The following is a 15,640-nucleotide window of genomic DNA, read 5'->3' as shown; positions in this document are numbered from 1 at the left end:
CTGGGAGATTCAGGTTCAGATCCCCAATCTGCCATGGAAGCTTGCTAAGTGAGTTTGGACCAGTCTCTCTCAATTTCTCAGCATAAATTACCACACAATGTTACAAATGGTTGTAAACCAATTTCGATATTCACTGGAAACAAAAACGGTAAAAATGAAGTATATAAATACATAAATGGCAGCCAGCCATGACGACTAAATGAAGCCATGTTTAGAGACACTAACCCACTGAATATCAGTTAGGGGGGGCAGAAAAAGTGGGGTTCTTTGACCTCCTTACTCTGCTTGTAGGCCACTGTGTAAATGGGATTATGGATTAGATGCTTTTATGCTCTCTGCAAGAAGAGCAAAAAATATATCAATTTCTTACCTCCTCATTGATATACCAGTACAGAGAAGTATCCTTCAGAACAAACCAGTATTTTTTCCATTTTTGTGAGAAATAACTCTTGGCATCCTTTTTTTTCCAAAGCCAGCCTTCACAATCTCCACGACCAAGATCTTTACAAGAAATTCGCCTTTTACTCTTACTTTGTGCAGTGGCTGAGAACAAGGAAATCCATATTAATCACATAATCTTTCTTCTCCAACCTGGATTCCACCATCTAGCCTATACTTTAACGAGGGTGGAACTCTGTGCTGCCCCTCTTAATGAGCAGTAGAGACTGAGGCATAGTTTACTACAAACAAACAAACACAAGCCTTTATTGGCATATATCAGATGATGAATAAGGCAAAAAAGAGATACAGAAATAACAAAATAAACCAGTCATATACAGCTATACATTAGACAATCAGTCCTTGATTATCATACTCACAAACAAAGCAACCTTTTCAGTTATTTCAGATGACAAATCATTCAGAAGATGGCACACTTTTGCAGCATCAGAGCAACTTGTCATATTGAGCAGAATTGGGTCTAGTAACCTAAGGTGTATAGTATCAAATTGGGAGCAGTAAAGAAGAATATGGGACAACGGATCAGCTTGTTTTATGTTTCATGTACAAAGTCTTAATGAGAGCGGGATTTTTTTATATCTACCATATGTAACTGCTGATGGGATAGTATTACATCTGGCAAGAGTAAATGCTCTGTGCAATTGTGGAACATGGAGAGTTGATAGATAAGAAGGCAGATGACCAATAATTGGGGACTTCCAAAATACAAAAGGAAGCAAGTTGTATTTGCAGCACTAATTAGTTTTTGAAATTCTATATCTAAGATTCTATGTTTCATTAGATAATATGCATTTGTAAAAGGGAGCCTGTAGAGAGAATCCACAGATTAACTAAGGTGGATATTTTCTTCTCTATGCAAGCAATCCATTTGGATGAGGAGGATTCAGACAGCATTTAGTACAGATAGCTCCCACAGTCAGCGGAATAGTACACACGTAGTCAATATTTGATAGATATAAGTCATGCTCTTGTTTCGAACATATTGAGGCCTGATTCTAGACAAAGAGTGGCATATGGGACACAGCGTGGTAGACCCATGATTTTCCTAACAAATTTGGACTGAACTCTTTCAATAACGGACTCAAAGGCACTAATCCATGTTGGGATACCATACAGTAACTGTGGGATTACTTTGGCCTTACAGATTTTTAAAGCTGCTGGGACAAACTGGTTGCCTCTATTGAAGAAAAACCAAGATATGGCTGATGCACTAATGGCTGCTAAGCTAATTATAGATTTACGGTGACATGACCAAGCCATGATGTAGCTAAAGTGGAGACCTAGGTATTTAAAATACCTAACCTGTTCTATTTCTTTCCCATCAACTAGCCATTTGTGGGTTTTACAAGATTTAGCAAAAAACAGTACCTTAGATTTTTCATAGTTCAGATGAAGTTTGTTTTCTTGAAAAAAGCTAAGGCATCTGTTCAATAGTTGTCTGAACCCAACCCTCATACAAGAAAGGAGTACTGTGTCATCCGCGTATAGCAAAATGGGTACACGCAGGGAGCCCAGTTTTGGGGGATGACAATCTACTTCTGTTAGTAAGGGAGCCAAATCATTGAGAAATAAATTAAATAGGAAAGGAGCAAGTATGCATCCTTGTTTAACTCCTTTATTGAAGGGCATTTTAGGTTTAAGTTCCCCGGAAGCTGGGATTTTGATTTGACAAGTGGTGGAGGAGTGTAGCATTATGATTAATTTGAGAAGTCTCTTTTTGATGACCAGTTGATACAGTTTTATCCATAGTCATTCTCTATCTACTGAATTGAATTTCTCCTTGAGGTTCAAGAAAGCTGTGTAAAGTTTGGAATACCTAGGAATAGTGTATTTATTAACCAGGTATGCTAGAGTGATGCAGTGATCTACTGTAGATTTACCCTTGCTAAACCCAATTTGTTCAGGACCTAAGACTTTTTGCTGAGACATTCAAGAAGTTAATTTGGTTAATAGATGCTTGGTGTATAGTTTGCCTATGATGGAAAGAAAGCTGATTGGCCTATAGTTGGAGGGGATTGTATGGTCACATGAATTGGAACGACAATTGCATTCTGCCAAGCATCAGGAATAAGGCCTGTTTGATTGATTATGGTAAAAAAAGAAGCAAGGTGGACAGACCACCATTTTGGATCTAACTTCAGAAGCCTTGGAGGAATCAAATTAGGGCCAGGAGCTTTCCCAGATTTCAGTTGGTTAATTAATTCATCTGGGGTCACAGGTGGCCAGGCTAGTAAATCCTTATCAGAAAGATCAAATGGCTTAGCAGTGCAATCTTGGTCTTGCTGGAACAAAACAGAAAAATATTGAAACCATGCACATGATGAGATCGCAGACATAGGGAGAGGCCCCTCACGTATAGACCCTGAGATTATAGCCCAGAACTTCTTAGAATTGTTTAATATAGTGGCTTGATATAGTTGGTCCCATTGGTTGTGAAAACACTCTAATTTTTCCCTTGTCATGCTCTCCTGTAGCTGTTTTTTTTTTACCTGAAAGTACTCTAAAAGAAAAGAGGGGTCATTAGAAATTCGGAATTGGCTATAGATGTTATGTGATTGAGTTTTTAATGCTCTGCAGTCTTTAGGAAACCAAGAGTTGATGTCCCTATTCTTTTTTATGGTTGGATTTTATACAGAATGAGAAGAGCCCTGTGGCGCAGAGTATTAAAGCTGCAGTACTGCAGTCCTAAGCTCTGCTCACGACCTGAGTTCGATCCCCAGCGGCAGCTGGGTTTTCAGATAGGCGGCTCAAGGTTGACTCAGCCTTCCATCCTTCTGAGGTGGTAAAATGAGTACCCAGCTTGCTGGGGGGAAAGTGTAGATGACTGGGGAAGGCAATGGCAAATCACCCCATAAAAAGTATGCCGGGAAAATGCTGTGAAAGCAACGTCAGCCCAGAGTAAAAAATGACTGGGGCTTGAACAGGGGACCTTTCCCTTCCTTTATACAAAGTGACTGAGAAAATTGAGAAATCAGAGTACTGTAAGCTGAGAACTTTAGAATGGGACCCATATTATCAATTATAGAGGCTCTAAGATCAGAAAAAGGCCTGAGTTGAAGTAGTTGAGATGCCACCTGAACAGAATGGTCATTCCATACAATTTTAGGTAAAGTTTCTGGCTCAGAGGTCGGGGAAACAGGTGGATAGAAAGAGGCAGAGAAGAGGCATGTTCTGTTAGGATCAGAGGCATATGGTTACTAATAACAAAATCCCCAATCTCAAAGTTCAAAACACAAGATTCCAAGAGAGGAGACACAGGAAAGTAGTCAATTAAGCTACATCCCTTTATGGAGACAAATGGTATAGTTTACTATTAGATGGCAAACACAGAGAAGGTCTTACAACTCAAGCTCAAGATCTTAAAACTCCCACAACCTTTACTGTGTTTGCCATCTGGTAGTAAAGATGGACATTCCAAAATAAACCTAAACTTCACCTTGTATTCATAGTTTTCTCATGTGCGTGATGTCTTTAAAGACTGTCTTTAAAGAAATCCAGCAGTGAGAATATCTATGTTTAAAATATATGCAAACAGTATAAAAATTAAATACAAATTTCCATAAGACCTTCAAGAAGCTATTTAACATATTTACCTTTGTTCTTCTTTTTAGACTTGTGCTGAAGAGAAGACTGCTGAAATGTCTAAGAAAGAATCCAGCAAACAAGTCACTTAAGTGTATGCCAATAACAATGATGTAGTTAATATGTAACTACAATGTAAAAGTACAGACACTTGACACAATTTATTGTAAGTTCTCCTGCGAATGGAAGTGATACAGTTGTTGACTGGTATACTGGACTGTTCTCAGTGCCCATTATCCAGAGAATAATGTGCTTCTGTAGTATGTTTTTAGCAGTTAGCTTCTCATCTGGAAACAAAGCTATTTGTTACTGAGAGTCCCAACAAACATAAAAATATAGTGCCTGTGGGTGTGCTTCACTGCAATTTAAGAGATATTGTAAAGTATGCAAAAAGGGAAAGAAAAAAAATAATTGGCAAGAAACTACCTTTTTGCTTTTTTAAAAAATATGATGACTGCTTTTACTATTTTTTCTCAGATATGCTGCTTTTATTGTTTTGATTACTGATATACTTGCTGCTGCTTTTATAGGACAGTTTACAGGTTTTAATGCATCTTTATATGAATTTTATTTTTGTACATCACCTTGGGGGCAATACACTGGCCTGAAAGGCAGTGATATCATCTTTCGCTTGTGAAGCAACTGGTCCCATATCTCACTTCCCAGGACATTGCTACAGTGATCCACACAATGGTCACTTCCAGACTCAATTATTGTAACTTGCTCTACGTGAGGCTGCCCTTGAACTTGACCAAAAAGCTGCAGGTGGTGCAGAATGCAGTGGCATATGTGCCAACAGCAACACCTTTGTGGACTCACATTCAGCCAGTGCTCCACCAACTGCACTGGCTGTCTTTAGAATACCAGATCTAATTCAAGGTTTTAGTGTTAACTTTTAAAACCCTATGTGGCCAGGGACCCACATATCTCAGAGACTGTCTCTTCTCATATGTGCCTTGCAGAGCTTTGGGATCAAGTGATCAACATCTTCTAGTTATCCCTGACTCTCAGCCCTGGCCCTAGCCTGGTGGAACAACCTCCCATCTGAGATCAGAGCCCTGTGGGATCTACTGCAATTCCGCGGCGCCTATAAAATGGAACTGTTCCGCTGGACTTCTAAGGTCACTGCTTATCCATGGTATAACTCTGCTTAGGATACAACTTCTGAACTCCTATTTTTTTGGTTAATTTTAATAATTCTATAATAATTAATTTTGTTCACTATTATAAGACTGTGTTGCCCCAAAGGGTTGACCTTCACTGCTCAGTATTTCAATAGATGCTTTTCACTAGCAACTTCATACTAAAAAAAGGCGTGTAATTTTTTGCATTTCTACACTTACACACAGATGCACTAAACTTCTAAATCTCATTAAACCTCAGTTCCATGTGAAAGAATAATAAAATGAAAGAAGCTTCAAATATTTTATGCTCTCTGTCCTTCTCTGTCTGGAAAGCGAAGGATAACACTGTTTCTCACTTAGCATCACATCATTTTACAACATTTCCCCCCAATTCAATTTTAATGTAACTGAATCAGTTAAATATGGAAGATTATACAATAGCAGGAACAACCCCCACCCCACACACACACTTATTATCATAGTGACTAAAACACCATATATCAAATGTGGGATTTCTTTGCTTCATTTGTGATTACATCACATTTTTAAAATCTTGTAAATAAAGTCATACTGATTCCTAAAAGAAATGTAAGATAACTATCAAAAGGGTTTAAAGGCATAAGACACATCATACTACTCAAGTTTTGGTTTAGAAAGAAGTATTTTGCCATTTTACTTACATGATACAAAGAGGTTTCAGGACCAGGAGTAGTCATGCTGTCTTGCCTTAATGAGTCCATCTGTAAACTGGGCAGCAGGGAGTAATGACTAGGACTATTGTGTTTGTCTCCTTTCTTTTTGGATTTTTTGCCTGTGTCCTTTTTGCTATTTCTCTGAAACATGTAATCTTCCTGAGCAATTTTTTCATTGCTCATATATCGAAGTAGCGAATTTTCTAGACAGAAATTGGAAAAGTTACAAAGCAAATCAGCTGTCCTGCTGTGCAATGCAAGTCTTGTCAAGGTTAGTGGCATAACTCTTGTGGATTTATAATAGTTAAATAACTCTGACTGGAACTCTGTGCTTTGATGACATTTAATAAAAATATGCCCACTTGTATCATGACTGTACCACAATATAATAGATCTAATATTAAAATTCAATTTATTTGAAATATCAACCTGAGTTTATCAAAGGCAGCTGAGTGCTCTGATATTTTAGCTGTCTTCTATTTAATGCCACCAGCTGATTCTCATCATTGGCTCCAGCTAACCTTAGTTATATGAACAGGGGTTCTTTTGTAGAAAAAATAGGTGGTGGAGCTCATCCAGGGATTGTTATGCAGCTGCACCTACTATTCAATGGATAAGGAGGTGGAACTCTCAGAAGGAGGTGGAACTCTCAGAAAGGTCCAGGAGCTGTGCTCCTGTGAGCTCCCACTGAATCTGAGGCCTGTCTATATGTTGCCTTATAGCAGGGGTGGCCAAACTTGCTTAATGCAAGAGCCACATAGAATAAATGTCAGATGTTTGAGAGCTACAAAACATGAACATCACATGTTGGAAGGAAGGTAGATAGGTAGGTAGGCGGGAGATGGAAGAATGAGGGAGAGGTGGAAAGAAATCAACTTTAACTTTAAATGCATTCTCCAAGCTACCAGCTGGCTTGGAGAAATGATTTAAAGAGACATATGCCTTCTGCAAGCTGGCAGCTGACATTATGCGTGAAAGAGCCACATGTGGCTCCTGAGCTGCAGTTTGGCCACTCCTGCCATATAGCACTTACTGGCAGATCAGCTTTATTCTTGTGATTCCTGATTCCCATTACTGTACTGCCTCCTTGATTTCCTGCTTGCTTTTTTCTTTTGCTTCAATTCTTTTTTTTGTTTTTAAAGGTAAAGGTAGTCCCCTGTGCAAGCACCAGTCGTTTTCGACTCTGGGGTGACGTTCCTTTCACAACGTTTTCATGGCAGACTTTTTACGGGGTAGTTTGCCATTGCCTTCTCCAGTCATCTACACTTTCTCCCCAGCAAGCTGGGTACTCATTTTACCCACCTCGGAAGGATGGAAGGCTGAGTCAACCTGGAGCCGCCTACCTGAACCAGCTTCCGCTGGAATCGAACTCCGCTGGAATCGAACATGAGCAGAGGGCTCCGACTGCAGTACTGCAGCTTTACCACTCTGCGCCATGGGGCTATATCATTTGAAATTAACCTTGAAAGTGTTATCTTACAGAAATTGGATTAAATGATATACATTTTGCCTGTAACATGTGGATTTTATTATGTCAGTTTGTATATAATGCCATAATTTGAATGCATATATACAGTATGAATTGTACATGGAACTTCCACATGTAGCAGATTTTCTAGTACTTTCCATATAGACCACTGATTTGAATGTCCCAAAGGAATGGGCACACAAATCCTATTGAAAGAAATTAGCAAATCTTCCAGATGTTGGAGCTCCTATACTAATAAGAAATCTATGGATAACAGCTATATTAATCATCCAGATTTTATCATAAAACAGAAGAACAAATCAGTTTTATTTTCAAGGTAAATATTGCTCCCTAGTGCAGCCGTGCCTTGGAAAAATGGCATGGAGGCTATAGCCCCTCCTCCCTCAGCACCACAGACCTGATCTGAATTGGAATCTGAATTGTGGCTGTGGGGAAATAGAGTCAAATGTATTTTGTATTTTGTCTCTAATGATTAAAAGACTGCAGTTAACTATAATATTAACATCACCATAAAGATATTTTACAGTAAGATACACCAAAAGGCTATGAAATTTATACCTGGCTGAAAAAGTTACATCTGGTCAAATTCTAGAATAGTTGTTACAGTCTCACTTTAGAGTAATTAACAGAAATAATGGCAGAACAAAAAAAGAACCAGAGGTAGGGCTGAGTACAAATCAGTTCCCTGCTCCTGTACTTTGAGCTTCAAACTGCAATAGTATTATGCATGATCAAATTATATTGAGAACAGGCTGGCAATTAGTCTTCAATTCCAGCTCAGGACACTACTAATGATAAACATGCAACCAGAATCCTTGAATATTAGAAGCATGATACGCTTTTCAAATTTGTGGTTTGGAGGTAACAATGTGAAAAGTTTGCATATAATGATTTATTCAAGGGTATATAAAACAAAGTGAAATTCTGTTTGAGGTTACTTACCTCTTCTACTATCTCTTTTTGTCTTGCTGGGCTCTTCATAGTCTCCTACCCAATTATATTCTACTGGCATAGATATAGGCCTTAGCTTACCTGCATTGAAAAAGAAACCCTGACAGTTAAATTACATTGTCTTCAAAATACTTGTCACAAGACCACAGAATTGAATTCACAAGAATTCTCCATACTAATAGATTCAGGTGGGTAGCCATGTTGGTTTGAAGCAGCAGAGTGAAGTTTGAGTCCAAAAGCACCTTAAGATCAACGGAGTTTTATTTAAGCTATAAACTATTGTGTGCAACCAAACTTCTTCTGCAAGCACACAAAATCTTATACCTTAAATAAAATGTTGTTGGTCTTAAAGACTGCACTGAACTCAACTTTGTTCTCCATATTAAGTTGCAGTTCCAACAATTCAAGGTGAGCAGACTAAGGTGACTTTATATTTCTATCCAGATAAAAAAATTTTGAATTATTTTCTTGGATATATACAAACATGCTTGTTAGTGAAACATTTTGCTAATTAACCTAATTAGGTCGTTACAACTGGGGGACCTGCCAGGACTTGCAGGTGGTATCACATTACTCCTCCATTATTTCCTCTTTCCCTCCCCTGAAAACCCTACAGCCTCTCCTCTTTTTGTTCTCTCCTTCCCACCCACCAGCCAACATACTTCCATCTATCTCTCAGTCTTCAGCTTTCACTCCTTCCCTCCCCTGGCAAGCTCTCCTTAGGAAAACTGACCTATTGCACAGTGCCAAGTGAGTCTAACTCAGTTGCATAATGGAGAACTATAAGGACTTGGGGAAGGCAACCTCACCTTCCCTGTATCTCTCGCCATACTATTTTCTCTTTCCCTCTTGTAGGCAGCCCTCATATTCTCAACTTTTCATGCTACCTTCTCACCAACTCACCAACCTACCTTTTATCTGCCTCCCCAAGTTCAGCTCTGTTTATTATTTACATTTATATACCACTTTTTCTACATTGGAGAGCTGTTGTCCTCACAACTCTGTGAGGTTATGTTAGGCTGAGAGTGTGTGACTGGCTCAAAGTTACCCAGTGAACTTCAACAGCAAAGTGGGGATTTGAAAAACAGGGTTGCACTTACTTGTAACTATTATTCATTGAGTGTTCTGTGCAGCCAAACATGGAGACTGTGGAGTCACAGGACAGCCATGGGAAGAGCTTCCAGGCTTTTAAAAAGACATTTCTAGATCCTAAAAGCATTCCCCCTCTCCTCCATTTTCAGTGTTCCCTTTTCCACCCAAGGGATCATGTGATGGAGGCAGGGAGAACTCTCTCCTCTCAGTTCTCCTTTCACTACCATAACAGGCTGCAAAAATTGGTAGAGCTGCTCACAGCAGGCAAAGAAAGGAGGGACCCAAGACTACTCAATGAACAATTGTTACAGATAAGTGCAACCTGTTTTCAGCATTGTGGCTTCTGTGCAGTCCTACATAAGATAGTAGCAGCTCATTTACTGTGAAGAAGAGTGTGGGCTGATCAGCAGTATTGTAGAACTGCCTTCCAAACAGCTGCCTCACCACAAGCATTCACATCCATGGACTAATGTCAGACAAATGTGGAAGGTGTGGATCACATGGCTGCTTACAGATGTTGTCCAGTGAGAGCTGGGACAGAAATGCTACCAATGAGACTTGAGCCCAAGTGAAATGGGGCAAATGAAGCCTGCTTCATTGTATGCTGTTTTGATAGTGGATACCACCCACTTAGACACTAACTGAGACGATACTGCTTTCTCTCTATTTGAGCCTTCCAAACTGATAGTTTCCTACCCTTCCTAAATTACTTTGTCCATGTCAAATAAAAAAGGAGAGCTCATCTGACATTTATCTTATGCAGTATATGTTAGGAGGCAGATGGAAATATATACAGGGAGGATGATATCATCCTAATTCAGGTGAAATCCAAATTCAGATGAAATATGGAGACCTCGGGCAAAAAATCCAGGCTGGGACTTAGCACCACCTTATCTGCATGGAATTTGGCAAAGTTTATGAATCTATTTAGCTAACACAAGGGACAAACTCCACTGTGGAATAGGATGAGTGATGGGGGGGTATAAATTATGTAAACTTTTAAAGAATATCTGAGATTCAGATGCTGAGAACACCAAGAAACATTTTCTTATGAAAATGTACTTTAATGTAAGGTTTCCCAAACTCCACCCCCCCCCCCCCGCCGTGTGGCCTGATTTTTCCCTTGTGGTTCAGATGGAGGATGCTCAGGGAGTGATACAGAGACTGCATGCTGGCCAGAAGCTTTTCCCACCCTATTTGATGTTTCCAAACATCAGAGTGTTTCCAAACATCAGAGAGGGACAGGTGAGGGCTTCTGGCCAGCATGCAGTCTTAGTATTGCTTCCTGACTGTTCTCCACCTGGATCGCTCAGGGAGCGATACAGAGACTGCATGCTGGCCAGGATCTTTCCCCACCCTCTCTGATGTTTCCAAATATCAGAGAGGGATGGTGGAGGGCTTCTGGCCAGCACACAGTCTCTGTAGCACTCTCTGAGCATCCTCTGCCTGGAGGATGCTCAGAGAGTGCTATGGTCGGTGGTGGTGACGTGGGGGCAGGGGCTGTAGCGCCGAATATAAATAGAGAGGGGAATATAAATATAAATAGAGAGGGGAATATAAATAGAGACCTGTGCCTCCCTGCTTGTTTATATAGAGAGGGGAGGGAGCTGTCAGGCCACCCTGGTGACCCAGTATTGAGGCTTGCGTGGTCCGGTATTGGGTCGTAACCCTGCAAATGGGAAACGCTGCTTTAATGGACAAAACCCTCATTCTTTACCAATGGACAAATAGTTGAAAATTTTGGGCAAAGTGGAGGTGACTGGATTGATACCCTACCCAAAGTGCAAACCTATTTCACTTAGAAGCATGTGGAAGGTCTATGACAGGCAGTAGTTTTCTCTATTGCTCTTTGAGATCTGCCTAAGGCAGTATCAACCACACTGTCAGGTGCAGAGAATACACCTCAGACTGTAGAATGGGGTCCATATGTAGGAGATTGTGTGCTGGAGGCAGGGTTCTGTGAACTCCCTTTGACAACTTCGACAATGTTGGGAACCACACTCTTTGAGGCCAATAGAGAGCAAGAAGAATGCAGGCAGTTCCGTTGGCCTTCAGTCTGGCCACTAACTGGTGTAAAATTCTAAAAAGAGGTAACCCATAAAAACACAACTGAAAGGGAATCCCTAAGAGATTCTTTATTCACAGCTGTCCTTGAACAGAACAAGTGGCATTTCATATTGGTCTTTGAAGTGACAAGGTCAACGTCCATGAACCCCTACTCTCTGAACATGGGGAGTAGTAGGCAATGGACCACTCCTGGCTTAAGTCTGTGTCTCTGTTTAGCGCATCTGCCTTGCAATGTGAATGGTTGTCATTGTCTCACACATTTCCAGATGAATGGTGCTTTCCTTCAAAGATGAGTGGAACCTGTGCCTCCCTGCTTGTTTATATAGATTTTGACCGTCTGTTGCTATCAGAATGCAATGTCCATCAAGAGTGCTGTAAAATAAGCAAGAGCATGTCTAATAGCCCATTTCCAATAAACTAATGTGAAGGTTTATATTCAGACTAGGACCAAGACTCCTGATACTACAATGTGCTTTCCAAACCATCAGGGAGACATCTGTATCAACCTGTTTATCATGGGGCTGAGTTCCAAAGGGTACTTAGAATTGCCCTGGGGGTTGAAAACCCCTTCCAGTGAGATTTTGTCTCTTCCAACAAGGGCTAAATGCTTGCACAAACAAGTTTTGAACAGGTCTCGTGTACAGCCTAGCATGTGGGACCATGGCTGTAGTAGATGCCATGTAACCTAGAAGTCTTTGTATCATCTTGGTGGATTGGAATCTGTTCACTAAGATCTTCTTGACTAAAATAATAGTGATCTACACTGTTTGCAATGGCAGAAAGACTTTTGTCCAGTGTGACCCCAATGAAATCTACAGACTGAGTGGCAAAAAAATGGAATTTCTCCCAGCTAATGAAGAAACCTAGTTACTTTAATCTGTGAAGTGCAAAGTGAAGGTCCTGTTGTAGATAGTCCTGGGAACTCCTGACAAACAGTAATTCATCCAGTATAGGTAGATGGTGCAACCTTTTAGCCTGAGATGGGCAACAACCACTGAGACACACTTAGTGAACATTCTAGGCATGGTGGCCAATCCAAACAGACCAACCATATATTCATACATAGCACCCTCATAAATGAACCTAAGCTACTTTCTACAGGCTTCACGAATTGCTATATGGAAATACGCATCCTTCACATCAAGAACTGTAAACTATAGCCCCTTGTCTAGTATAGAAATGTGAACTATAGACCCTTGTTTTATATGAACAACATTCTGAAATTCAGAATGCAAGTGTTTGTTGAGAGCCCTGAGGTCCAAAATGAGTCTTTTCTCACCTCCTTTCTTGTCCACCATGAAACACCTGGAGAAGAAGTCCATGTCTCCTGTGCTTGGGGCAAGTTTTGTAACAGTCCCCTTGGATAGCAGGTAGAAGGAGAGGAAAGTGGATGGTGGAGAGGAAAGTGGATGGTGACAGAAGATACTTGCGGGGGGGGGGGGGGGAGGTTGAAATGAAGGGGGGGTTGAATGCTTGGGCATTAAGGTTTCCTGTGACATGCATAGCTATTGGTGAAATGTTCTCTGTTAGACACCAGTCCCGTAGGGAGATTGCTAGCTGGCAAAGTCTCTGGGACATAGTGCCCCCTTGCTTGTTGGCATCTACAAGGGCAGTTGTGTTGTATGTAAATATCGTAACTACTTTACCTTGAAGTGGTGGATGGAAGGATTGTAGGGCAAAATAGATAGCCCTCAATTCCAGGAAACTGATATGGGAGTGCTGGTGACATAGATCCCACATTGCTCCCACTGATTTGTCCCCAAGATGTGCTCCCCAACCCCATAGGGGCATGTCTGTGGTGATGGTTTCCATTGGTACAGAAGCTTGAAATGGGACTCCTCCCATTAGGTTTTGCTCAATCGTCCACCATGAAAGGGATTGCAGTACATTGTCTGGGATCCATGATCGTCTGCCGACTGTGACGAGCTGGGTTGAAGCATGCGAGAAACCAACATTGTAGAGGTCTCATCCTTAGTTTGGCTAGACAGATGGCTGCCGTAGTAGCTGCCATTGTTCCCAGAAGGCATTGAATAACAAGTGCGAAGGCTTGTCTTGCTATTTGTATGTACCTCACTAATTGTTGGACGGCACTTGCTCTGTCTGACAGAAGGAAGGCTCTGGCATGCACTGTGTCCAGAATAGCCCCTATAAACTGTTACCTTCTGGAGGGTTGCTGTTTGAATTTTTTGAGATTTACTTGGAGACCAAGGTCCCTCAAAAGAGATAGTGTTGTCTGAATGTCCCAAGTAAACTGTGCTTTCGAGTTGACCACTAGAAGCCAGTCATCTATGTACTGAAAAACATTCGCATTTTGTAGTTGAAGATAGGCTGCTACCACTTCCATGGTAAAAACTCTGCGGGCCATGGAAATCCCAAATGGCAGTGCCCTCTATTGGTAGTGTTGCTCCCCTACTGCAAATCTTAGGAAAAGTCTGCAGCCCTCCTGGATGTTTAGATGGAAGTATGCATCTTGGAGATCATTGCCATCCAGCAACCTTCTTGTAATGGGGGTAGAATCTGCATCAAGGTGGTCATGCAAAACTTTTTTGGAGAAATGAACTCATTTAATCCCGAGGTTCATGATGGGTCTGAGACCTCTGTCCTTCTTGGGGATGGTAAAGTAATGGGAGTAAAATCCCAGGCCATGTTTCTTGGGAGGGACCGGTTCTATTGTGCCTTTGTTGAGCAACACTAGGACTTCTTCTCAAAAAATTGGAGAGGGACATGTATTGACTACTCCTGATGATTGGGGTACAGTGTTGTACAGAGTGTTTTAATCGCATACCCCTTGGCAATTACAGATGGTACCCATTTGTCTGATGTGATCTTCTGCCAGGATGTTAAAAAGGGGTGCAGACAGGTAGCATATGGTGTTGTACAGACTGATGGTGGACTGACTTGGGGGAAGTCAAACTCCCTGTTTGGAGTCCTTGGTGGTCTTAGAGCGTTGTTGTTGTGAGCTTTGGAACTCAGCTTTGGAGATGTAGATAGATCCCTGGTTATTATTGTAGGATCTGTTTCTCCATGGCTGTTTGGAGGAGCTTCTAGCCAATAAGCATCTAGGCCAGGACCTGGGTCCTGATTTGGTCTTGTACTGCTTAGTAGAGCAGGAGGTGACGCTGAGGTTTCTTGAAACTTTGACTTATCTATTTCTTGTAGGACTGAACTGGTAGTGGCATGGAATAGGCCTGTGCCATTGAAGGGGAGATCTTCAATGGTGGATTTGGTATCCTGCGTTAAGGATGTGGTTTGGAGCCATGAGTGTTGCCTAAGTGCAACTGCTGACGAGAGGGTCTTCACTGATGTGTCCAGGTTGTGTTTTATGGAGTTGACATGTTGCTTAGCAACCATTATGCCCTCCTTTTGAATATTTTTAAGTCGTGAGCTCACCTCATTAGGCATGTTGGGAAGTAGTTGTGTAACCTGGTCCCAAAGGGCATATTGGTAGCAGGCTAGGCATGCTAAATAGTTGACGTTTTTGATGCCTAGTGCTCCCGCTGCATAAAACGTGCGACTGAACGCATCTAGCTTCTTGTTTTCTTTGTCTGATGGGAGTGGTTGAGGAGTGACAATTCTTAGAGGAAGATGTAACTGCCATAGAATTCAGTTTAGGGTGAGATAGTAAGAATTCAACATTAGTATCTTGTATTTTATACATGTGGTCTAGCTTACATGAGAAGATAGATACCAAAGCCGGTTTGTCCCAAGGTGTCTTCACTGCTTGTAGTAAGACTGATGTCATAGGTAGGGCTATGGCTGAAGAGGTATCTTTTTGAACTATTTCATATACTAGGTCTGTCACTTCAGGTTGTGGTTGAACAATGGATAGTCCTAAGATGGCCACCATTCTCTTAATGAGGTCTCCATATGATCTTAAGTCCTCTGAAGGTGATATGGGGAGTTCTTTGCCTACCAGAGTCAATGGTCCAGGTGTTGGCTCTCCCACTTCAGAGGCTGCGGAGTCTGATTCGCCTTCAAAAGATGCATCCAATTCTCTTGGATCCGATTGGCCCAATTCTGACGGTGTCAGTTGAGTCGGTTTGGTAGGGGCAGCAGGTATAACTTTTTTCTTAGGTTTACGCACAGGTTCCCTCGGTATGGAGTGTGTCGATAGGGTTAAATATTCATCCCAATCTGGCACCCATCATAGCAGAGGCTGTGGATGGTATGGACAAGAAAGGTAC

At 41.3% G+C, this 15,640-nt stretch overlaps 1 protein-coding gene across 6 annotated transcripts in view; it reads right to left on the bottom strand.

The window, feature by feature from the left end:
* CNKSR2 (connector enhancer of kinase suppressor of Ras 2) overlaps nucleotides 1-15,640 on the bottom strand; it is a 267,343-nt gene that overhangs the window by 93,852 nt on the left and 157,851 nt on the right. For all 6 annotated transcript variants that reach the window (XM_060234061.1, XM_060234063.1, XM_060234059.1 and 3 more), the window contains 4 exons: nucleotides 8,289-8,378; nucleotides 5,846-6,060; nucleotides 4,053-4,101; nucleotides 371-543 (listed from right to left, as the gene is read on the bottom strand). In XM_060234061.1, coding sequence (XP_060090044.1) covers nucleotides 371-543; nucleotides 4,053-4,101; nucleotides 5,846-6,060; nucleotides 8,289-8,378 — 527 coding nt within the window. The remainder of the gene's footprint in view (nucleotides 1-370; nucleotides 544-4,052; nucleotides 4,102-5,845; nucleotides 6,061-8,288; nucleotides 8,379-15,640) is intronic.

The sequence above is a fragment of the Heteronotia binoei genome, chromosome 3 (assembly GCF_032191835.1).
Source record: "Heteronotia binoei isolate CCM8104 ecotype False Entrance Well chromosome 3, APGP_CSIRO_Hbin_v1, whole genome shotgun sequence".
Taxonomy (NCBI): domain Eukaryota; kingdom Metazoa; phylum Chordata; class Lepidosauria; order Squamata; family Gekkonidae; genus Heteronotia; species Heteronotia binoei.
This window is presented reverse-complemented; position numbering and strand designations above follow the sequence as displayed.